Raw genomic sequence first — 25,468 nt, 5'->3', positions numbered from 1 at the left:
ACAGTCACATCTATCAACTGGAGCGTCAAGAGGCTGGGACCAGCCTGTGCGCCATCGATAGGCTGAGTAAGTTTAAACCACACTTGGTTTCTACTCTGACAGGCCAGCTCGGAAGCAGGAACTACTTCTGTCAGAGTATTAAAGAAGATACCGTTAGGGTGTTGGCCAGTTCTCTGTTTGCCCTGCGAGTTGTGACAGAGAGCCCGTATATACGAAATCCGCATTTACCATTTATTGCTTGAGTTAAATAAATACTTGAAGGAAAATTGATGACTCGGAATTACACTTTATCCCGATACCAGATTAGATTGACGCAACCCTTTACATTTAAGAAATTAAAAACGATAGCTGCACTGAGTTTAATAGTAAAACAACAGTCTATGTTTTTCTATCACTTGAGTAAGCTCAACCCTCCCACTTTCCCCACTGCATTTCATAGGCAGGTTCTGTAACCAACGTAGCCAAGTCTCCCTCTTTTCCTCAGAGAAAACGGCTTGATTCTAGCCCTTACCATTCAAACGATATGACCCATAATATCAACGCTATGATTTTTTCTTTCTATGGTGCATTGGAGAGCCGTATTTTACATCCATTAAGCACATCGCAGGCCGTTCTAAACGAGGCTACTTCCGGACTGTTAATAATTTGTTTAGGCTACACCTTGTTCAGTCATGTTACCTCATTAGCTAGCTATAGCCAACCTGGGACACATTCAGCAGGACTCAACCTTTTTGGAACGTTCAGATATTGTATCTCTATGTAGAACAAACATGCCTCTAATATGTTGAATATGGAATAACTCTATTCATGGGTTCTATCTGGCCCTGTAACATTACTAGTAGCCTATATGCAAACATTTGGAGGCACAGAAAGAAAAGGGATAGCAAACAATTGATTGACTAAATTCCTCTTGCCACTACACTATATCTGACTGGGTAAATAACTTTATTTAGATTTAATGTTGACCCAGTGACTCAGATTTGAGCACTTGTACCAGGACTCGAGCACTGGGACTTGAACTTAGGGATTTAGGGACTTCGGGAGCACAGGCGTCTTGAGACTTGATTTGGACTTGAGGTTCAGTGACTACTACGTCACTGGGCAAAACAGTCATTAGCTCCCATTTTACTTTTGGACACCAATGTGGCTGCAGTGTCTGTGGAACCTTGATAACAATGGCAATGACGTGACTGAATGACGGAGGTGCAACCCATCCGGACGGAGGTGCAACCCTTCGGCAATACTTTGCGGAACCATCTGGTGATTGTGCAACTCTTTTTCTGCGCTTGCTTGTGTCTGTTTGTTTTGTATGTAATGTGCAATATCTATTTACTATGAATTATTTCATACAGTATTTCTGCTGTTGGGAAGAGAATAGGAAGTTATGCAGAAAAAATATGTTGGTAGGACAAAGCTATGTACTGTATGTTTTTGCCGCTATAGGTTGAGGCAATACAAATGTGTTGTGACTAAAATTAAAGGGCATTTTGTTGAATAAAATGGCCCATTATTTTAGTCATTTTAACAATAACTAGACTAAATCATTATTCAAATGACAAAAATGTGACTTAATGATATTTTAGTCAAAATGACTAAGACTAGAGTAAATCTAAAACAGAGTGCCAAAATGAACACGGGCACACCCTCAGACAGATGGAACGATACAAATCCACTCCTGCATAACACATTCACATCAAGTGTATTAAATGTCAAAGTGGCCTTTCAGGGAGAGCCCAGTGGCTGAGATGACATGGAGATTGGAATATGATATTCCAGAGGGATAAGATGGATCACAACAACAGACTGGCTGACAAGCGCCGATGAGAAAAGCGCATAGGTGTGCTATGTATACAGTGTGGTGTGTAGGGGTGGCGAGGGCTCCACAGTTCAACGCGCAGCCCACCGCACTCCATTTTAGTCCCAGTATCAGCTCCCAGCTGCCTATGAATATTTCACCACTGGGTTTATTGTATCTATTGATACCAGCAATAACTGGCTAGCCTGCCAGGATAGGAACCCAGCCAAGCTCTGCCCCCCCCCCTCCCCCCAGTGGCTCTACCTTATCTCTGATCTCTACGGTTATCTGCTTGCTCTTCAGCAGGCTACTGATACATTACTACTAGGGCCTAGAGTTTCCCCCTGGTAAGGTGACATGGTGAGGAAAAACTCCAGGTCTTATGGGGACGCAGGTAGTCTAGTGGTTAGAGCATTGGGCCAGTAACCGAAATGTTGATAGATCGAATCCCCGAGCTGACAAGGTAAAAATCTGTCATTCTGCCCCTGAACAAGGCAGTTAACCCACTGTTCCTAGGCCGTCATTGTAAATAAGAATTTGTTCTTAACTGACTTGCCTAGTTAAATAAAGGTTAAAAAAAATGCATTACTGAATAAACAGTGTCCTGCTGGTGCTTCTTACCGCTATCAATGTCGATGAGCTTGTCCAGGAAGTCTTTAACAGAGGCCACGCTATAAAGGATGATGGGATGCAAGGGCTCCATCCACAGCTCCTTACCGTGGCCCAGCTGCAAACCCAGGTTCCCCACACTCTGCACTGCCTGGCGCATAGAGAAACACAGCCATGTTCACCCACCACTCTCTACTGTAACCATAACTTACCATCTGTGTCAAATGGGCAGGGAGTGCCGTTATCAATTCTGATATTAAATGAGCAGCACAGTATCATCAGGATGTGCTTATGGTTCCTGTAACAGACTACTACACCCCTCTCTCTCCCTATGTGTCTCTGAGTAACATCAAACATCCCAGTGAGCAGGCTTGCTGTGAGGCCCTCTTTGTCCTGCCCACACCTGGCATGGGAACCTCTCTGAAGGACCCCTCTCTGAAGCTCTGCTTTGAACCCAAGCCTGGCCGCACACAGATGTAAAAATAGACCATTCTCTGTAGAGGACCCATAGCAACAGGACTTCAGCACCACGGACAGCAACTCTATTCTCCACAGCTGTTTCACTGTGCGGGACTGTGTGGCACTGTTGTAGGATAAAAACTGTTTATGCATGTGTGTGCGTATGCGTGTGTGTGTGTTCGTATGAGTGTGTGCGTGAAAGGGCACAGTACCTTGGCCAGTAGTAACAGTGTCCTGCTGGTGCGTGTATCTGCATGCTGGTCCCTCAGGTGAAAGAGCTTGGGTGTGAGGATAGCAGGGGCAAGGAAACGCAGGAAGAAAAACCCACTGATGGCCAGATACTTCACATCCTAAGGGGAGAGGGCCAGGAGGGAAGGTGTGCAACAGAGATGAATAAAATAAATGCACTGACAACATCCCCATGTCTATTCACTATCCAGCAATGAAAACACGTCTTCATCTAGGTGACCTTTGTAGCTGAATTTGACCCTTGACCTCTGGGTTTGAAACAGACCTCATTCTCTGGCTCAGGGAACTGCTCCTCCACCCTCTTGTGCAGCTGTTTGAAGGCCACCCTCATGACAGGTGGACACTGGGTAACTGACCCAATGATGGACTCCACGATGTTAGACAGATAGCCCTGCAGCATCTCCACACTGCTCTCCCTCACCTCAGCCTCAGACACTGCACCTTTAAATGAGATACGCCTCCAGAAAGAGAGGGGTCAGTGTTACATTGAAAAGAAATGTATACTGACAATTCAAAAGAGCTCTGAAACACAAAGGCCTGTGGGAACCATACTGTGAACTTTGCTTTGTACAGACAGCATTGTCACTAATTATGAAGTCTGTGCACTGGCCAAATCAATACATCAACATCTATCAAATCAAATAACATGTTATTGATCACATACACATGGTTAGCAGATGTTATTGCGAGTGTAGCGAAATGCTTGTGCTTCTAGATCCGACAGTGCAGCAGTAACTAACAGGTAATATCTAATAATTCCACAACAAAACCTAAAACACACAATCTTGTAAAGGAATGGGATAAGAATATAAAATATATGGATGAGCAGTGACAGAGCAGCTAAGATGCAATAGATAGTAAGAATAGATAGTGAAGGATACAGTATACAGTATATACATATGAGATGAGTAATGTGAGATATGTAAACATTCTTAAAGTGGCATTATTAAAGTGACTAGTGTTCCATTTTTTAAAATGATATCAGCCTGTAGGAAGGCAGCCGCCTCTCTGTGCTAGTGGTGGCTGTTTAACAATCTGATGTCCTTGAGATAGAAGCTGTTTTTCAATCTCTGTCCCAGTTTTGATGCACCTGTACTGACCTCGCCTTCTGCATGGAAGCAGGGTTAACAGGCAGTGGCTCGGATGGTTATTGTCCTTGATGATCTTTTTTGCCTTCCTGTGACATCGGGTGTTGTAGGTGTCCTGGAGGGCAGGTAATTTTCCCCCGGTGATGCGTTGTGCAGACCGCACCACACTCTGGAGAGCCCTGCGGTTGTGGGCGGTGTAGTTGCTGTACCAGGCGGTGATACAGCCCGACAGGATGCTCTCAATTGTGCACCTGCAAAAGTTAGTGAGGGTTTTCGGTGACAAGCCACATTTTTTCAGCCTCCTGAAGCTTCGCAAAACACTGTCTGTGTGCGTTGACCATTTCAGTTTGTCGGTGATATGTACATCGAGGAACTTAAAACTTTCCACCTTCTCCACTGCTGTCCCATCAATGTGGCTAGGGGAGTGCTACCTTTGATGTTTCCTGAAGTCCACGATCATCTCTTTTGTATTGCTGACATTGAGAGAGAGGTTACACCACACTCCGTGGGCCCTCACCTCCTCCCTGTCGGCTGTCTCGTCGTTGTTGGTAATCAAGCCTACCACTGTTGTGTCGTCTGCAAACTTGATGATTGAGTTGGAGGCGTGCATGGCCACGCAGTCGTGAGTGAACAGGGAATACAGGAGGGGGCTGAGAACGCACCCTTGTGGGGCCCCAGTGTTGAGGATCAGCGGAGTGGAGATGTTGTTTCCTACTTTCACCACCTGGGGGCGGCTCGTCAGGAAGTCCAGGACCCAGTTGCACAGGGCGGGGTCGAGACCCAGGGTCTCGATCTTAATGATGAGTTTGGAGGGTACTATATTGTTGAATGCTGAGCTGTAGTCAATGAACAGCATTCCTACATAGGTATTCCTCTTGTCCAGATGGGATAGGGCAATGTGCAGTGTGATGGTGATTGCATCGTCTGTGGACCTATTGGGGGCGGTAAGCAAATTGGACTAAGTCTAGGGTGACAGGTAGGGTGGAGTTGATATGATCCTTGACTAGTCTCTCAAATCACTTCAAGATGACAGAAGTGAGTGCTACGGGGGGCGACAGTAATTTATTTAAGTTACCTTAGCTTTCTTGGGAACAGGAGCAATGGTGGCCATCTTTAAGCATGTGGGGACAGCAGACTGGGATAGGGATGGATTGAACATGTCCGTAAACACACCAGCCAGCTGGTCTGTGCATGCTCTGAGAACGCGGCTAGGGATGCCGTCTGGGCCGGCAGCCTTGCAAGGGTTAACACAAACGTTTTACTCACGTTGGCCACGGAGGAGAGCCCACAGTTTTTGGTAGCGGGCCGCATCGGTGGCACTGTATTGTCCTCAAAGCGCTCAAAGAAGTTGTTTACTTTGTCTGGAAGCAAGACGTCAATGTCCAAGACGGGGCTGGTTTTCTTTTTGTAATCTGTGATTGTCTATAGACCCTGCCACGTACGTCTCTTGTTTGAGCCGTTGAATTGAGACTCCACTTTGTCTCTATACTGACACTTTGCTTGTTTGATTGCCTTATGGAGGGAATAACTACACTGTTTGTATTGGGCCATATTTCCAGTCGCCTTGCCATGATTAAATGCGGTGGTACCTGCTTTCAGTTTTGCACAAATGCTGCCATCAATCCATGGTTTCTGATTAGGGAAGGTTAGGGAAGTTTCTGGTTAGGGAAAGTACAACATCTCCTATACACTTCCTTATAAACTTGCTCACCGAGTCAGAGTATACGTCAATGTTATTTTCTGAGGCTACCCGGAACATATCCCAGTCCACGTAATCGAAACAATCTTGAACGTGGAATCTGATTGGTCAGACCAGCATTGGATAGACCTAAGCACGAGCGCTTCCTGTTTTAGTTTCTGCCTATAGGAGGGGAGCAACAAGATGGAGTCACAGTCAGATTTGCCAAAAGGAGGGGCGGGGAGGGCCTTGTTTGCATCGTGGAAGTTAGAGTAGCTACGGTCGAGCGTGTTACTCGCTCGTGTAATGCAATCGATATGCTGATAGAATTTAGGTATCCTTGTTCTCAAATTAGCTTTGTTAAAAGCCCCAGCTACAATAAATGCAGCATCAGGATATATGGTTTCCAGTTTGCATAAAGTCCAGTGAAGTTCATTGATGGCCGTCTTGGTATCCAATTGCAGGGGGATATACATGGCTGTGACGATAACCGAGGAGAGTTCTCTTGGGAGATAATACTGTCAGCATTTGATTGTGAGGGATTCTACGTCAGGTGAACAAAAGGACTTGAGTTCTTGTATGTTGTTACAATTACACCATGAGTTAATCATGAAACATACACCCCGCCCTTCTTCTTACCGGAGAGATGTTTGTTCCTGTCAGCACGATGCACTGAAAATCCCGTTGGCTGTACAGACTACGACAGCATGTCCCCAGCTAGCCATATCTCCGTGAAACAGAGTATGTTTCAATCCCGGATATGTCTTTGGAAAGCAACTCTTGCTCTGATTTTGTAGATTTTGTTAACTAGGGACTGGACATCAGCGAGTAATATACTCGGAAGCGGTGGGTGGTGTGCTCGCATCGGAAGCCTCACTAAAAGACCGCTCTGGCACCCTCTCCTCCATTTTGGGTCAGCCTCTGGAATCAGTTCAAATGCCCTGGGAGGTGCAGACAAAGGATCCGCTTTGGGAAAGTCGTATTCCTGGTCATAGTGCTGTTTGTGCTGGTAAGTTGACGTCTCTGTCACGCCCTGACCATAGAGAGCCTTTTTATTCTCTATTTTGGTTAGGTCCGAGTGTGACTAGGGTGGGTAATCTAGGTTGTTTTATTTCTATGTTGGCCTGGTATGGTTCCCAATCAGAGGCAGCTGTTTAGCGTTGTCTCTGATTGGGGATCATATTTAGGCAGCCAATTTTCCCACTGGGTTTTTGTGGGATCTTGTTTTGAGTTAGTGCATGTAGCACCTCTGATGTTACGGTTCGTTGTTTGTTTCTTTTTTTGTTTGGAAGTTTCGTTGGAATAAATATGTGGAACTTTAATCACGCTGCGCCTTGGTCCATCTCTCCACACAACCGTGACAGTGTCTCTGATATCCAATCGTTCTTCCCAACTGTATGTAATAACACTTAAGGTTTTCTGGGCTAATAATGTAAGTTAATGTAAATAACACATACAAAAAAATACTTCACAGTTTCCTAAGGACTAGAAGCGAACCTGCCATCTCTATCGGCGCCATCTTGTCAATCAGGCGCCATCTTATACATTTCATGTCTCAATAGATCCCTCAGTGTTATTACGTCTGTGGAAACTTGAGCACTAATGTGGTATAGTAGATAGCAGGTTAAACCTAAGGAGATGTAGGATCAGTCTGTGTAAATGATCAGGTCTGGTCTGGGCAGATATAGGGATGATATATACTGGATATGGGTGGGTGTCAGAGATAGGCATCTCAGGGGGTTCTCTCTGGTTGCCAGGCAACAAACTTCCCCCATTTTTATATTCCTTTTTCATGTCTTGATGTTGTCGTCTCCAGTCACACTGTGGAGGAGGTGGGGATTATGCTATGATGCAAGTCTCATATACTGTAGATGTTATGGGTTGTTATCCAGGAAACTAGTGTATCTCTGAGGGTGTAAACAATCATCACACCTGTATTTCGACACCAGTATTTTCTGTTTACCTGGTTCTGTTCAGGTCAATTTTACACGGGTCCAACTCAATGTACTTCTTCTCCTCAAAGATGCGGTTAATGATGGGCTTCAGGACCTCATGAAGGTACAGCATCCCCACAGCCTGCCAGTGCACAATACCTCACATTTAGAAAACATCCATTCAAAGCTATTTTATATATATCCAGTCAGTTTACACAGCTAATGCCAGTTATTCAGAACAACAATGGTTCTTAGATTTAAGTCATTCCCATGTCTTTAGGACTAGGCTATAGTGCTTTACTGTGAGACCGGGAAGAGCAAAGTGAGAATCCAGCTAACACGTTGGATTGACAGAGGGAGCATGCCCAGACAATATGATTAGAATTCCTACTCACCTTCATGAACTGTTCCATGGCCTTAGAAGCTAGAGAGTTGGACCGGAACAGGGTGTTTGGATCCACTGTCAGAGAGATACATTAAAGAGTAGAGGAATGTAGGCTATACATTTCAGGGACATCATATTTCTAAACCACTGTGTATGGGGCCAAGAGGAGTAATAAACCAAATACTGATCTTGGTCAACTAGGGCTACTTCAATACTAGCGCTAATCTAATTTCAAAGAGGACTTTCATTGACCCCATTTGCAACCGAAGTTACCTTTATCCTTGGAGGGAGGAACATTGATGTAGTCATAGTGATATGACCTATTGCCGGGCAAAATGTTTTATACTGAACAAAAATATAAACGCAATGTAAAGATCCCAGAAAATTTCCATAAGCACAAAAAGCTTATTTCTCTCAAATGTTGTGCACACATTTGTTTACAGCCCTGTTAGTGAGCATTTCTCATTTGCCAAGATAATCCATCCACCTGTCAGGTGTGGCATATCAAGAAGCTGAATAAACAGCATGATCATTACACAGGTGTACCTTATGAAGGGGACAATAAAAGGCCACTGTTTTGAGGGAGCATGCAATTGGCATGCTGACTGCAGGAATGTCCAGCAGAGTTGTTGCCAGATAATTGATTGTTAATTTCTCTACCATAAGTCGCCTTCAACATCATTTTAGAGAATTTGGAAGTACGTCCAACGTCAGCCCAGGACCTCCACATCCGGCTTCTTCACCTGCGGGATTGTCTGAGACCATTCACCTGGACTGCTGATGAAAGTGTGGTATGCACAACCAAATAATTTCTGCACAAACTGTCAGCTCATCTGCGTGCTCGTTGTCCTCACCAGGGTCTTGACCTGACTGCAGTTTGGCGTCGTAACTGACTTCAGTGGGGAAATGCTCACCTTCGATAGCCACTGGCACACAGGAGAAGTGTGCTCTTCACGGATGAATCCTGGTTTCAACTGTACTGGGCAGATGGCAGACAGCATATATGGCGTTGGGTAGTTTGCTGATGTCACCGTTGTGAACAGAGCGCCCCATGATGGCGGTAGGGGTATGGTATCGGCAGGCATAAGCTACGAACAATGAACATAATTGCATTTTATCGATGGCATAGACAGAGATACCAAATCCTGAGCCCCATTGTCGTGCCATTCATCCGCCACCATCATCTCATGTTTCAGCATAGTAATGCACATTCCCCATGTCGCAAGGATCTGTACACAATTCCTGGAAGCTGAATATGTCCCAGTTCTTCCATGGTCTGCATACTCACCAGACATGTCACCCATTGAGCATGTTTGGGATGCTCTGGATCAATGTGTACGACAGTGTGTTCCAGTTCCCGCCAATATCCAGCTACTTCACACAGCCATTGTAGAGGAGTGGGACAGCATTCCACAGGCCACAATCAACAGCATGATCAACTCTATGCAAAGGAGATGTGTCGTGCTGCATGAGGCAAATGGTGGTCACACCAGATACTGACTGGTTTTCTGATCCATGCCCCTACCCTTTTAAGCTATCTGTGACCAACAGATGAATATCTGTATTCCCTGTCATGTGAAATCCATTGATTAGGGCCTAATGAATTTATTTAAATTGACTGATATTCTTACATGAACTGTAACAATTGTAAAATCTTTGAAATTGCTGCATATTGTGTAAATATTTTTGATCAGTGTAGTTGTAGGCCAGAAGCTCATTTGTGAGAAGAGAAGAGCTGCCTGCTCTTTTATGACATTAAAAAGGATGTTAAAAGTTTGTTCCACCACACCACTTCAGCATAAATGAATTTCTAGTTTTTTTCTTACATTTTTTTCTCTCACATTTTTCTACTCCCCAATATCTATTTTGATCTTATGATCAACGAGCTCCATTTTTAGATCGTGTGGAGTTGCTATGGAAACTTTGCTTGTTATCACAAGCCACACTAACAGAAAGTGAAAAAAAAGAAGAGCACAACTAAACTCCTTATGACTTAGCCTGGGGACCCGAGTGGAGACAGGAACATAATTAATGAACACCCAGAATTTGTCAAACAACTGTAAGGATGAATAATTGCTGGAGGTCTGATTAATATAATGCTGCACTGCCCGCCCACACAGACAGACTGACCGTGGCTACTGCTGCGATTAGAGAGAGAGTGTCAAATCAGAGTTAAATACCAGCATTGCTTAGAGCCTCTGCAGGATACGCAGGAACAAGAGCAGGTGATCAACGGGGCTCTTTTTTAATCTGCCTAGCACATATACACTCAAAGTTCCTTCCAACACTGTACACTACCTTAACCTACACACTGTCTGGTTGTTCACAGCTGCAAGATCCTTCCAACACTGTACACTACCTTACCCTACACACTGTCTGGTTGTTCACAGCTGCAAGATCCTTCCAACACTGTACACTACCTTAACCTACACAGTGTCTGGTTGTTCACAGCCACAAGCTCCTTCCAAAACTGCCCATTACCTTAACCTACACAGTGTCTGGTTGTTCACAGCCACAAGCTCCTTCCAAAACTGTACACTACCTTAACCTACACAGTGTCTGGTTGTTCACAGCCACAAGCTCCTTCCAAAACTGCCCATTACCTTAACCTACACAGTGTCTGGTTGTTCACAGCCACAAGCTCCTTCCAAAACTGCCCATTACCTTAACCTCCACAGTGTCTGGTTGTTCACAGCTGCACATGGATTTGTTTCACTACATCCAAGAGACTCAGTGGTCATATAACCATGATTTTTGAGAAGAGCATCTAGAAAAGTATTATGCTCAGGAATACGACTTTCCTGTCCTATGTTAAATTCCCCAGACAGCCAGTATATCTTACAGGTGTGGTTGACCTCACGGGTGTTGAGGTAGTCCAGAAAGGGCACCACCAGGCCCTGCCCCAGGTAGATCTTGACCAGGGTCATGGCCACGTCCTGCCGGCTCTCCACTGTGGTCACCTCCTCCAGCATGGTCAGGGGGCTGCCGTCCTCCACCTGGGGTGGGTCAGAGGGTGGGGACAGTCAGGGTCTATTAGCCAGGTGTTCATTTATGAGAGGAAGCTGGCTATGTGTCTGTCAGCCATGGGGCACAGTAGGCTCTATATAGTGTATAAACTCTGTGGTGAAAGGATGTGTTATATTGTAAGAAATCTAAAGAAGTAAATATATTATCATAGAAAGGAATCACGCACCATGGCATCTGTCGTTCTGCCCCTGAACAATGCAGATAACCCACTGTTCCCCAGTAGGCTGTCATTGTAAATAAGAATTTGTTCTTAACTAACTTGCCGAGTTAAATAAAGATTAAATTTAACATTAAAAATGGCCTGAAAAATTTAATACATTAGTGGTTGAACAAATCAGAAAAATATCCTGTAGAATTAGTTAATAACAATGGGTTGTGTATGTGACAGCAGTGTGATGTTAACCTCAGCAGGAGAGATGACTGACTGCACCAGCAGGTCAATGAGAGGCTGGTAGTACATGGAGGGAAGAATATGGTCCTCCACCAGACGCACCTTCAGTCGCAGCGCACCCAGCTTACCTCTGTGGACAGCGAGAGCAAGAGGCCTCAGAGACACTACATGCACAACATTCTTAATTAAACAATACTCACAAGAAGTTCGCTTAGCACAAGAATGTTATAGCACAGGTAGTGCTGAGCATTACCAAGGGAATGTGCCCACACTATATTAGGTTTGGTGGCTTGATGTGCGACAACCACCCTGTAATGGTTATTTTTTATAGTTTCCTGTCTCCTAACATATTGGGAATGACAGGCCTCTCTTCTGATAGTACCTTTTCATCCCTTCCCAAACAAGCACTCCCCCACTCTGTGTGTGTGTGTGTGTGTGTGTGTGTGTGTGTGTGTGTGTGTGTGTGTGTGTGTGTGTGTGTGTGTGTGTGTGTGTGTGTGTGTGTGTGTGTGTGTGTGTGTGTGTGTGTGCGTGTGTGTGTGTGTGTGTGTGTGCGTTTGTGCATGTGTGCGTTTGTGCGTTTGTGCGTGTGTGTGCACGCACGTTGAAAAGGGAAATAGTAAAACAGACAAACAACTGACATCAATCGTGGCCTCTGGCATTAGAGGGGGACCAATATGTCCTCAAGTCATACTTAAAGTCACAAGCGACGTTTAAGATGAAGAAATATGCATAAAAAAACACCCCCCCCCTCTCTCTCTTACACACACAAACCGATACACATCCACACAACCACACTAACACCCACACACTCCTTACCCAGCATCATCCTCATTGTTTCCCAGGGGCAGCAGACGAAACCAACCCTGTACCAGAGGTGTCTTGTGCAGGCAAGCAAAAGGGATTTCCACCTGAACATGAAAACAGATAACCAATACATCATACACTAAACTGAAAAGGTATTATACCACCAAATAGTTGTATTTGTAAAAGCATGAATCATTCTATATAGTAGAAATAAGTATACCATGTCCTCACAGATTAACAACAGTATGAGGGATTGGACTTTAGGAACATAACCACTTCACCTTTCCCAGGAAGTCATTTTTGCCCACCCTGTCCCAGTCCCAGACCTCCACTGTGACAGTCCCTCCCTCAGACAGCTCCTCTGTCTCAAGCTCCAACTCCAGGGTCTCACCCCAGTGTGGGTAACGAGTCTTTTTAATGATCTGACAGACAAACACAGAAGAAAAACATTTCATATACTATTTAACATAATCAGTCTTTGTCTCCGCTAAGGTTGATGATTCATTCAGACATGTACACGTTATTCAGCTCATCTCCCTCCTCACCGAAGTCTCTGCACTGTGGTTATTGAAGAGGATTCTGGCAAAGGGATCAGAGGTTCCAGAAATGTCTCTTGGTGCCAAGTCTCTAAGAGGTCAACAAACAGAAACACATCAGTGCATGAGCAACCCCTGACCTTTTACAGGGTGCTGGAATTATTCAATGAGTGGGGTGATATGTGCATATATCATTCTCCTACATTTTACATTAGTCTGCCAAATCTAAAGATGAAAGAACTTTGAGGGGCTGTATAGTTGTAATAGTGAGATGGTAAGTGTAGTGACAGTAAATGTAGTCAGAAAGTGAGATAGTAAGTGTAGTGAGACAGTGAGATAGTAAGTGTAGTGACGGCAGGGTACCCTAGTGGTTAGAGCGTTGGACTAGTAACCGGAAGGTTGTGAGTTCAAACCCCCGAACTGACAAGGTACAAATCTGTCGTTCTGCCCCTGAACAGGCAGTTAACCCACTGTTCCCAGGCCGTCATTGAAAATAAGAATGTGTTCTTAACTGACTTGCCTGGTTAAATAAAGGTAAAATAAAAATAAAAAATATATTTAGTGAGACTGAGATAGTGAGTGTAGTAATGAGATAGTAATTGTAGTGACAATAAGCGTAGTGAGATGGTGAGACAGTCAGTGAAGTAAGTGTAGTGAGCTAGTGAGTGTAGCGAGATAGTAAGTGTAGTGTAGTGAGACAGTGAAATAGTGAGTGTAGTGAGAGTGAGATAGTGAGTATAGTGGGATAGTGAGATGGTAAGTGTAGTGAGACAGTAAGATACTGAGTGTAGTGAGATAGTGAATGTAGTGAGATGGTAAGTGTAGTGAGACAATGAGTGTAGTGGGATTGTGAGTGTTGTGAGAAAGTAAGTGTATTGAGATAGTTAGTGTAGTGAGATGGTAAGTGTAGTGAGATAGTAAGTGTAGTGGGAGTGAGATAGTAAGTGTAGTGAGATAGTAAGTGTAATGAGACAGTAAGTGTAGTGAGAGCGAGATAGTAAGTGTAGTGTGAGTGAGATAGTAAGTGTAGTGAGATAGTAAGTGTAGTGAGAGTGAGATAGTAAGTGTAGTGAGATAGTAAATGTAGTGAGAGTGAGATAGTAAGTGTAGTGAGATAGTAAGTGTAGTGAGAGTGAGATAGTAAGTGTAGTGAGATAGTAAATGTAGTGAGATAGTAAGTGTAGTGAGAGTGAGATAGTAAGTGTAGTGAGACAGTGAGATTAAAATAACCAACTCATCATCCAGCTTTGATTATTTGAACCAGCTGTGTAGTGCTAGGGCAGAAAAAAAACTGTGCACCCGGGGGTGTGTTTTCCATGCGGTTCTCTGCTTCCAAGAGAGAAAACAAAGTTGCTTCATCCCCTAATCTCAATTCTCTGGAACACTGTTCTCGTTGTTCTTGGTTGTCACCCTCTGTGCAGAGGTTAGCTGGAAGACTTCAGTGGAAAAATGTTAGGATTTCTTAGTGGAAAATAAATCAACTGAACCCCCTCATTGTAAATGTATGGCAGTGCTGAGAGAAGGCCAGATCTAGTTGGAAGCCCTCCTTCAGAGGGTATTGAGAATGTTACCAATGATTGCATAAAGCCTTCAGAAACAGCCAAGATGGATGGCGGCCATGCTCACAGTGCTCAGTCTCCATCCTGTTACTGAAGCCCTCTCAGGGACCTCGCTGCCTCTTATTTCTTATGGATGTCTCTGTGGCACGTTCCTTTTGCTAAATGAAATGAGCTTATCCTCCTCAAAATCTGCTTTCTGTAACCCTTTGGCTTTGGTGTCTGCTGACACTTCAACAGGCAGGTAAACACAATTTCCTCTAGGGCTTGTATTTACTTTAAGAATAAAGGCGACAACAATAACATTGATTGCTGAGCATTGCAGATATTGTGAATTCATCCACAACACATTAGTCACTGTATGATGATCTGTCAAAGAGGATGAGCATTTTGCCAATCTTTTGAGATTGAAGAAGCAGTTATACATTTCAACAAGAGACCATAACAGATTAAAGTCGCATCAATTAACCAATAAAGTACGTGCCTTACCTGGCCTCTATGAAATGGCATCGTAGTCCTATACCTTTGGCATCTCTGAGAAGCTCCAGACCAAAGTGGATCTCCCCCTGCACCTCCTCATCCGGGTCCACCCGGGTCAGATTCAGCCAGTTATCCAGCCCTGGACACAGGGGACATTACAACACATACAGTGCCTTCAGAAAGTGTTCACACCCTTTGACTCTTTCCACATTCTGTTGTGTTAAATTGAGATTTTTTTGGTCACTTGCCTACACACAATACCCCATAAAGTCAAAATGGAATTATATTTTTAGAAAAAAATTCAAATTAATAAAAAATGAAAAGCTGAAATGTCTTGGGTCAATAAGTATTCAACCCCTTTCAACCCCAAGCCTAAATAGTTCAGGAGTAAAATGTGCTTAACAAGTCACATAGACTCACTTTGTGCAATAACAATGTTTAACATGATTTTTGAATAACTTTTTTATTTAACTGGGCAAGTCAGTTGAGAACAAATTCTTATTTACAATGACAGCCTTGGAAGAGTGGATTAACTTCGATCCACCAATCTTTCGGTTACTGGCCCAACACTCTTACCACTAGGCTAACTACCTCATCTCTGTACACAACACATAAACTCAGCAAAAAAAAGAAACGTCCCATTTTCAGGACCCTGTCTTTCAAAGATAATTCATAAAAATCCAAATAACTTCACAGATCTTCATTGTAAAGGGTTTAATTAACTTCTTATGGCTTGGGGGCAGTATTGAGTAGCTTGGATGAACAAGGTGCCCAGAGTAAACTGCCTGCAACCAAGGCCCAGAAGCTAAGATATGCATATTATTAGTAGATTTGGATAGAAAACACTCTGAAGTTTCTAAAACTGTTTGAATGATGTCTGTGAGTATAACAGAACTCATATGGCAGGCAAACAGCTGAGAAATAATCCAACCAGGAAGTGGGAAATCTGAGGTTTGTAGTTTTTCAACTCTTTGCCTATCCAAGATACAGTTTAAATTTGGTCCGATTGCACTTCCTAAGGCTTCCAGTAGATTTCAACAGTCTTTAGAACCTTTTTTAGGCTTCTACTGTGAAGGAGGAGAAAATGAGAGCTGATTGAGTAAGAGGTCTGCCAGAGTGCCATGAGCTCATTCAGGCGCGCTCCAATGAGAGCGTGAGAGCGCGCCTGCATTTCTAAAGACAAAGGAATACTCAGGTTGAAACATTATTAAAGATTTATGTTAAAAACATTCTAAAGATTGATTCTATTTATCGTTTGACATGTTTCTACGAACTGTAATGGAATTTTTGGACTTTTCGTCTGTCCTGCGAGTTCGTGAATTTGGATTTGTGAACTCAAGGCGCGAACAAAAAGGAGGTATTTGGACATAAATGATGGATTTTATCGAACAAAACAAACATTTATTGTGGAACTGGGATTCCTGGGAGTGCCTTCTGATGAAGATCATCAAAGATAAGTGAATATTTATAATGCTATTTCTGACTTTTGTTGACTCCACAACATGGCGGATATCTGTATGGCTTGTTTTTGTGTCTGAGAGCCGTACTCAGATTATTGCATGGTGTCCTTTTTCTGTAAAGCTTTTTTGAAATCTGACACAGCGGTTACATTAAGGAGAAGTTTATCTAAAGTTCCATGCATAACACTTGTATTTTCATCACATTTATGATGAGTATTTCTGTAAATTGATGTGGCTCTCTGCAAAATCACTGGATGTTTTGGAAGCAAAACATTACTGAACGTAAAGCGCCAATGTAAACTGAGATTTTTGGGATATAAATATGAACTACATCGAACAAAACACAAATGTATTGTGTAACATGAAGTCCTATGAGTGTCATCTGATGAAGATCATCAAAGGTTAGTGATTCATTTTATCTCTATTTCTGCTTTTTGTGGCTCCTCTCTTTGGCTGGAAAAATGGCTATGTTTTTCTGTGACTAGGTACTGACCTAACATAATCGTTTAGTGTGCTTTCGTCGTAAAGCCTTTTTGAAATCGGACACTGTGATGGGATTAACAACAAGTTTACCTTTAAAATGATGTAAAATACTTGTATGTATGAGGAATTTTAATTATGAGATTTATGTTGTTTGAATTTGGTGCCCTGCACTTTCACTGGCTGTTATCATATCGATCCTGTTTTTAAACACACCATGCTTGTTCAATGAACCATAAACAATTAATGAACATGCACCTGTGGAACAGTCACACTAACATCTTACAGACGGTAGGCAATTAAGGTCACAGTTATGAAAACTTATGACACTAAAGAGGCCTTTCTACTGACTCTGAAAAACACAGAACAAAGATGACCAGGGTCCCTGCTCATCTGTGTGAACGTGCCTTAGGCATGCTGCAAGGAGGCATGAGGACTGCAGATGTGGCCAGAGCAATAAATTGTAATGTCCGTACTGTGAGATGCCTAAAACAAGCTACAGGGAGACAAGACGGACAGCTGATTATCCTCGCAGTGGCAGACCACGTTTAACAACACCTGCACAGGATCGGTACATCCGAACATCACACCTGCGGGACAGGTACAGGATGGCAACAACTGCCCGAGATACACAAGGAATGCACAATCCCTCCATCAGCGCTCAGACTGTCCGAAATAGGCTGAGAGAGGCTGGACTGAGGGCTTGTAGGCCTGTTATAAGGCAGGTCCTCACCAGACATCACCAGCAACAACGTCGCCTATGGGCACAAACCAACCATCGCTGGACCAGACAGGACTGGCAAAAAGTGCTCTTCACTGATGAGTCACGGTTTTGTCTCACCAGGGTTGATGGTCGTATTCGCGTTTATCGTTGAATCAAATCAAATCAAATTTATTTATATAGCCCTTCGTACATCAGCTGATATCTCAAAGTGCTGTACAGAAACCCAGCCTAAAACCCTAAACAGCAAGCAATGCAGGTGTAGAAGCACGGTGGCTAGGAAAAACTCCCTAGAAAGGCCAAAACCTAGGAAGAAACCTAGAGAGGGTCCAGGCTATGTGGGGTGGCCAGTCCTCTTCTGGCTGTGCCGGGTGGAGATTATAACAGAAGATTATAACAGAAGGAATGAGCGTTACACTGAGGCCTGTACTCTGGAGCGGGATCAATTTGGGCGTGGAGGGTCCAGGCAATCTCAACGCTGTGCATTACAGGGAAGACATCCTCCTCCCTGATGTGGTACCCTTCCTGCAGGTTCTTCCTGACATGACACACCAGCATGACAATGCCACAAGCCATACTGCTCGTTCTGTGCGTGATTTCCTGCAAAGAGCAAAGAGCCCGGATCTCAATCCCATTGAGCACGTCTGGGACCTGTTGGATCGGAGGGTGAGGGCTAGGGCCATTCCCCCCAGAAATGTCCTTGAACTTGCAGGTGCCTTGGTGGAAGAGTGGGGTAACATCTCACATCAAGAACTGGTAAATCTGGTGCAGTCCATGAGGAGGAGATGCACTGCAGTACTTAATGCTACTAGTGGCCACACCAGTTATTGACGGTTACTTTTGATTTTGACCCCCCTTTGTTCAGGGACACATTATTCCATTTCTGTTAGTTACATGTCTGTGGAACATGTTCAGTTTATGTCTCAGTTGTTGAATCTTGTTATGTTCATATAAATATTTACACATGTTAAATTTGCTGAAAATAAATGCAGTTGACAGTGAGGGGACATTTCTTTTTTTGCTGAGTTTATAATTATCTGTCAGGCCCCTTAGTCGAGCAGTGAATTTCAAACACATATTCAACAAAAAAAGGGAGGTTTTCCAGTGCCTCGCAAAGAAGGGCACCTATTGGTAGATGGGTAAAAATTTAAAAAGCAGACATTGAATATCCCTTTGAGCATGGTGAAGTTATTATTTACACTTTGGATGGTGTATCAATACACCCAGCCACTACAAAGATATAGATTGTCTTTCCTAACTCAGTTGCTGGAGAGGAAGGAAACTGCTCATGGATGTTACCATGAGGCTAATGGGGACTTTAAAACCGTTACGGAGTTTAATGGCTGTGATAGGAGAAAACTGAGGATGGATCAACAACATTGTAGTTATTCCACAATACTAACCTAATCGACAGCGTGAAAAGAAGGAAGCCTGTACAGAATAAAAAATATTGCAAACCATGCATCCTGTTTGCAATAAAGTACTAAAGTAAAATAGCAAAAAATGTGGCAAAGAAATGTACTTTATGTCCTACATACAAAGCATTATGTTTGGGGAAATCCAACACAACACATCACTGAGTACCACTTTTCATATTTTTGAAGAATGTTGAAAGAATAATGTGCAAATATTGTACAATCCAGGTGTGCAAAGCTCTTACAGACTTAACCAGAAAGACTCACAGCTGTAGTTACTGCCAAAGATGATTCTAACATGTATTGACTCAGGGGGTTGAATATTTATGTAATCAAGATATAATTAGTGTTTGACAACAAAAAAATATATATATATTTTGTAACAACAAAATGTGGAAAAAGTCAAGGGGTGGGAATACTTTCTGAAGGCACTGTATGTGGCATTTAATAAAGCCTATCAGGGAAATCGTAGAAAACAGACAGCCTAGTACTATACCAATAATGCGTAGTGTCTCTAACGGGCAGTGCCTGGCTCTGTTATTGTGAACATTTACTCAAACCTTAAACACATTCCCACTGATAAGTCCTCCCCTGGATAAATGTCTGGTACATATACAACATGATCAAAGGTATGTGGACACCTGCTCATCGAATATCTCATTCCAAAATCATGGGCATTAATATGGAGTTGGTCCCCCCTTGGCTGTTGTAACAGCCTCCACTTTCCTGGGAAGGCATTCCACTAGATGCTGGAACATTGCTACAGGAACTAACTTCCATTCAGCCACAAGAGCATTACTGAGGTCAGGGCTCTGTGCAGGCCAGTCAAGTTCTTCCACACCGATCTCGACAAACCATTTCTGTATGGATCTCACTTTGTGCTTTGGCGCATTGTCATGCTGAAACAGGAAAGGGCCTTCCCCAAATTGTTGCCACAAAGTTGGAAGCACAAAATCTTGTAGAATGTTATTGTATGCTGTAGCGTTAAGATTTCCCTTCACTGGAACTAAGGGGCCTAGCCCAAACCATGACAAACAGCCCCAGACCATTATTCCTCATCCACCAAACTTTACACTTGGCACTATGCATTGGGCAGGTAGCGTTCTCCTGGCATCCGCCAAACCCAGATTCGTCCGTTGGACTGCCAGATGGTGAAACGTGATTCATCACTTCAGAGAACGCAGTGCCACGGCTCCAGAGTCCAATGGCGGTGAGCATTACACCACTCTAGCTGACGCTTGGCATGAAATGGAAACCCATTTCATGAAGGTCCCGGTGAACAATTATTGTGCTGACATTAGTTCCAGAGGGAGTTTAGAACTCGGTAGTGAGTGTTGCACCCGAGGACAGAAGATTTTTACACGCTATGTGCTTCAGCACACGGCGGTCCCATTCTGTGAGCTTGTGTGGCCTACCACTTCACCTCTGAGCCGTTGTTGCTCCTAGATGTTTCCACGTCACAATAACAGCACTTACAGTTGACTGGGACAGCTCAAGCAGGGCAGAAATTTGAAAGGTGTCATCCTTTGACGGTGCAACATTGAAAATCACTGAGCTCTTCAGTAAGGCCATTCCACTGCCAATGTTGTCTATGGAGATTGCATGGATGTGTGCTGGATTGTATAAACCTGTCAGCAACGGGTGTGGCTGAAATAGCCGAATCCACTAATTTTTAGGGGTGTCCACATACTTTTGTATATATAGTATCAAAAGACAAGAGGATTGTTTGTGCGTGATAATATGAGGACTGGTGCTGACATTTCTGGTTGAGATACAAGGTGGTGAGGGCAGTAACTTCAGTTTCACAGCCAAAAGAGGAGAGAATTCCTAAGATCCTGTGAAGGAGTTGTTGACTCAGTGGCAACATGTTGCAGTGAATCAGGACTGAATGCAGAATGTTCCCTGGAGCGAGACATTGGTATAAGACACTAACTAACAGAGAAAGTGTCACATTTGCTTTTGTGTAGTGTCAAAACACATTCAAAGTAACAATATAATTCTTATTCCCAGTTGCCATGGATAAGGAAAAGCACAGCAAAGACATTATTGCTATATATTCTAACTAATTCCCACATTAAAAGTTACTGTAGGAGAGCCAGGTGTGCTGTGGTGAAGGAAGGCGCAGGCTGGCTGTTTGAAAAGCTTTCGGTTGCTTCTCACAGACTACAGTGGTGTTTTAAACAAAAGGACAGCTGCACTGTACAATGCATGATCCTGGAGTTGATGCAAACCCTGACTCAAGAAGCAATCCTGCAAACAAATGTAACCATGTACAGGCCCTTCTCTCCCTGTTTGTACGCTGTCCAATGAGAAGAAAGTTGTTTGGCTCATAGAGACGAATCAGTAGGGAAGAGTATGTGATAGTATGTGTATATAATATGTTATAGTATGTGTATATCAAACTAACAAGCATAGCAGTCAGAAAATGAATCTCTAAATTAACCTATGGATTTGTGAGAACACACTGGCAACCTTTCCCAGCAACAGGATCTAAAAAAGACCCAGCTCTTCAATCACAGTGACCTACATGGCAGAGCCTTACTCGGAGTCATGGGAATAACCCCTCTCTGATGACCCTTTGCTCTTTTGGTTTACCCTCTCTAGCATGGCATAGACAGAGAAGTAGACCCACAACCGTAGCGTGACAATTCTATAAATCAATAAGCATTTAGATGTGTTTCTGTGCTGGTAGTTTTTCCCATCATCTCAGTGCCACCCACTCATTTAAAGCCACAAACAGTATTGTGACATATAGTGATCAGGTTTACCTTTAACCTTGGCCCCGATGGTGTCTTTGCTCAGCGATATCTTTCCAATGATGTCATCATGGCTAGGGCAAAAAAAGGGAGAACATATGTCACAATTAACAAAAACGTATAATTGAAAATAAGGGTCTTCACATAAGGTATTTCTCAAAAAAGGACTTAACATCCTATAAAGTGACCTCATAATACAGTAAGAATATATGCATAGACTGAGGAGGTTGTTGATCAGGAGACTGAGATAGTATTTCATTTCTCAATCTGTGGTACCATCTGTATGTTGATGTTTGTTTATTGAAAGCTTTCAGGTTTTTCCAAAACACACATCCATGATTCTTCACCCAGTCAGTCTGGATACAAAACTCTAAAATCACAGCCTCTGGTAAACAAGCCAACACAATCATGAACATCTCTTACATTACAAAACGGTGATAACTATAACGGTTATACCCTGTTTATACACAATTATCAACTAACTTGTCGACACAAACACTACAATAATTCTCTCTGACAGCTGTTAGACAATCTTACCCAATGGTGTCCTCATCCATGACATAGAAGGAGAGCGAGTGGAACCCCGTCGGGAGGTGCAGTGTGTATTCTTCTCCCCAGAAAGGGTTGAGGTTCTTCCACACTGTGGCTGTCCTGCAAGATAACAGTGCAAATAATAGGGACCGTAACCACAGCAAGTACTACATGACCCTTATTTCTTATTCATAACCATAATCCCTTTCATTGTGAATGTCAGTAACAACGAAAGACAACAATCTACAATGAAGGCTGTGTGCGGAATATTGTGATGTGTTGGAAGTAATGATACAGTGACAGAATAACAATGCAATAACTTCAAAAGGCAGTGTGTGGAATAACAAAATACAAGTCTATATGCAATCATTTTTAAATCTGCCTTTTCATTATGAAACATTAACTACTGCAAATGCTCGAACCATAAACTGGAGATTGCAAACCTGCTGTCTAGACATGAAATTAAGGAATGACTTCAACATCATGTCCTCTATGCCAATGGGTAGCAGGAAGGTCTATTTTCATCAGTAATGTGCATCCCTTTATTACAATGAAACTCTGTTTTTCCAGACACCATTACCCCACAGCAGGGTCAAAGCAGCAAGGTGTCCAGAAAGCACACAGTCAATGAGTCAGTGAGCTGATAATGAGACAGCCAGAGACTGATGCAGATCTCTGCAGTCAGCCAACCCTCCAACTCCTCTCATTGTGGGAGAGGAAACAACTCAATGAAAAGACAAAACAAATGCATTTTATCAACTGCTGAAACATCAGTTTGTCAGAAAAGAGATGTTGGGAGTCTTGATTAGCCGGGGGTACTTTTTATTTATTTTTTTACCCCCTTTTTCATGGTATGCAATTGTTAATAGTTACTGTCTTGTCTCGTCGCTACAACTCCCGTACGGGCTCGGGAGAGACAAAGGTCGAGAGTCATGCGTCCTCGGAAACACAACCAAACCAAGCCGCACTGCTTCTTAACACAGCGCGCATCCATCCAATGCACCTAGCGAACTGGTTAGCGTGCACTGCGCCCGGACCGCCACAGGAGTCGCTAGCGCGCGATGAGACAAGGATATCCCTACTGGCCAAACCCTCCCTAACCCGGACGACGCTAGGCCAATTGTGCGTCGCCCCATGGACCTCCCAGTCGCGGGCGGCTGCGACAGAGCCTGGGCTCGAACCCACAGTCTCTGGTGGCACAGCTAGATCACTGCGCCACCCGGGAGGCCTTAGCGGGGAGCTTTGATTAACTCATTAGTCATTCCACATGAGGACAATGCGACAGGTAATGAACATAGTTCCCAAAAGACAACAAATGAAACATATGGGACATTTATATACAGAGTATACTTGTGTGAACACACACACAGCCAAACCCCGGGCAATGCGTGGCATGAACCATCAGCCTTCCATGCCCCTGCCTGGAGCCGGGAATGGGAACGGGAGCTCCCTGCAATCATTTATGCCCCCTCTCCATGGTTACCTACTGGTGTCTTAAAGGCCAGCCCTGGATCAGGTTCAATTGCACTTGGGGGGCTCAACCTAAGAACACCACAGTCCTTATCAGTGATCACACACCTAGCCTACTATACCACACTCCTGCCATGCTAGCCTGTATAAAACATAGCGGGGTACCCAAAGTCCAGCAACCGACTCCTTCATTATACATCCTGTTCCTATCCTGTTCTGAATTCAATGTGTGTGAGAGCAATCAGAGGTTTGGCATAGAGTAAAGACAACATGATAGGATACAACACGGTTTCCTATGAACTGATAAATATGTTTTGCCATTGTATTAACAGTAGGGCCCTATCAGTTTTAACGTTTTTTGGCAGCACTTGCTGTCACATACAATTCTGAAGTAAACGTTTAGCCCATTTATCAATCACATTTGAAAAACAGTCAAATTAAGCAGCAAACAAAACAAGAATGCATATGACTGATATGATGGACTCACCTGGCCACAACTTCATTGTCAACTTTTACAATGCAGTATGGGTCACTGGTCCCAGAGCTTGACAAATAAAATAAAAATATATGTTTAAAGATGGAATGAAGGTAGCAGAGGAAACCTACAGATATGCTCTTCCCTTATCAGTTGCGAAATACATTATTGATAGAAATATCTTAAACACCTGTCAAGTCTAGGCTACTTGGAGTCACATTTTACCACCAATATCTCAATAAGTGCTGTAAAACAAAGGTATTCTTAACTTCCAAACAAGTGTACATCCTAGTATACGAGTACTTCACACAACGAGAAACATAAATAAGCAAATAGGAGTAATTGCTGCCTGTTGAATAAGTACAATTAAGACATACTTACACGTCTTTGGCTGGAAGGCTCCTGCCCTCTACAATACGGAAATATAGGGATGTGTTTTTGGCCATTTTTGACAAATGAGAATGGTTTTGCCACTTATTTAATCTGCACATCCGTGATCCTTTCAACGGTGCTCCCTATGGTGCTCGACTCCTCCGCAACTGGGTCTTCTTCATTTCTGGCACCTTTTGCGCATGACGGCGTATCGTGCCTATGTTATAATCAATGATCTATCGTTTTCAATGTACAGTAGGCTTATTTGATACAGAATTAACAGCAACGTTGCAAATTTATAAGAGTAAGGGTAGTAAAGTAAGCAAACAATGTTATAAAATGTTTGGGTGGAAACAACCCAAGGAAAAACAAAATATGTAAAGTATAGTGCCAATTACTAATTACTGCCATTTACTTTCCTAATTTGGGTCATTTCAAGAAAATAATCATCCCATGCGTTCTTTTTTCATTTCCAGATGAAATTGGCATTTGTAGCCTATATCATACTACTATTTTACAACAACAAAAATGCAGTGGCTACTTTTAAAAACATTACATCTTTAGGCGTCATTTGCCTTCTCATCAATCTACACACGACTTGCCGAAATGACACATGACACGATCAACCTGTGGAAACTGTAGAATCTTCGCTCGATTGACAGTGTACAGCGCGCGCCATCTGGTGGACGAATTTAGCTCCTGCTTGTTCTCGCGACCCCTACACTTGCTTTTGTCGCTGTAAAATAATAGTTTCATATTCCATTTAACGTATCTTTGCTAATATGATAAATACC

At 43.2% G+C, this 25,468-nt stretch overlaps 1 protein-coding gene across 1 annotated transcript in view; it reads right to left on the bottom strand.

The window, feature by feature from the left end:
* Nucleotides 1–24,833, bottom strand: part of LOC112249672 (rasGAP-activating-like protein 1) — a 37,664-nt gene extending 12,831 nt beyond the window's left edge. Inside the window, exons 1-15 of the mRNA XM_024419457.2 lie at nucleotides 24,684–24,833; nucleotides 24,315–24,371; nucleotides 22,364–22,477; nucleotides 21,839–21,900; nucleotides 15,004–15,133; nucleotides 12,968–13,049; nucleotides 12,704–12,844; nucleotides 12,435–12,526; nucleotides 11,628–11,745; nucleotides 11,040–11,193; nucleotides 8,208–8,272; nucleotides 7,842–7,954; nucleotides 3,378–3,570; nucleotides 3,076–3,213; nucleotides 2,417–2,555 (exon numbers count right to left, since the gene is read on the bottom strand). Of these exons, the coding sequence (XP_024275225.1) occupies nucleotides 2,417–2,555; nucleotides 3,076–3,213; nucleotides 3,378–3,570; nucleotides 7,842–7,954; nucleotides 8,208–8,272; nucleotides 11,040–11,193; nucleotides 11,628–11,745; nucleotides 12,435–12,526; nucleotides 12,704–12,844; nucleotides 12,968–13,049; nucleotides 15,004–15,133; nucleotides 21,839–21,900; nucleotides 22,364–22,477; nucleotides 24,315–24,371; nucleotides 24,684–24,793 (1,708 nt within the window). The 5' untranslated portion in view covers nucleotides 24,794–24,833. The remainder of the gene's footprint in view (nucleotides 1–2,416; nucleotides 2,556–3,075; nucleotides 3,214–3,377; nucleotides 3,571–7,841; nucleotides 7,955–8,207; nucleotides 8,273–11,039; nucleotides 11,194–11,627; nucleotides 11,746–12,434; nucleotides 12,527–12,703; nucleotides 12,845–12,967; nucleotides 13,050–15,003; nucleotides 15,134–21,838; nucleotides 21,901–22,363; nucleotides 22,478–24,314; nucleotides 24,372–24,683) is intronic.
* Nucleotides 24,834–25,468: the final 635 nt, after the last annotated feature.

This window comes from Oncorhynchus tshawytscha, linkage group LG04, assembly GCF_018296145.1.
Source record: "Oncorhynchus tshawytscha isolate Ot180627B linkage group LG04, Otsh_v2.0, whole genome shotgun sequence".
Classification (NCBI taxonomy): Eukaryota; Metazoa; Chordata; class Actinopteri; order Salmoniformes; family Salmonidae; genus Oncorhynchus; species Oncorhynchus tshawytscha.
The sequence above is the reverse complement of the archived record's forward strand: the minus strand, read 5'-3'. Positions and strand labels throughout refer to the sequence as shown.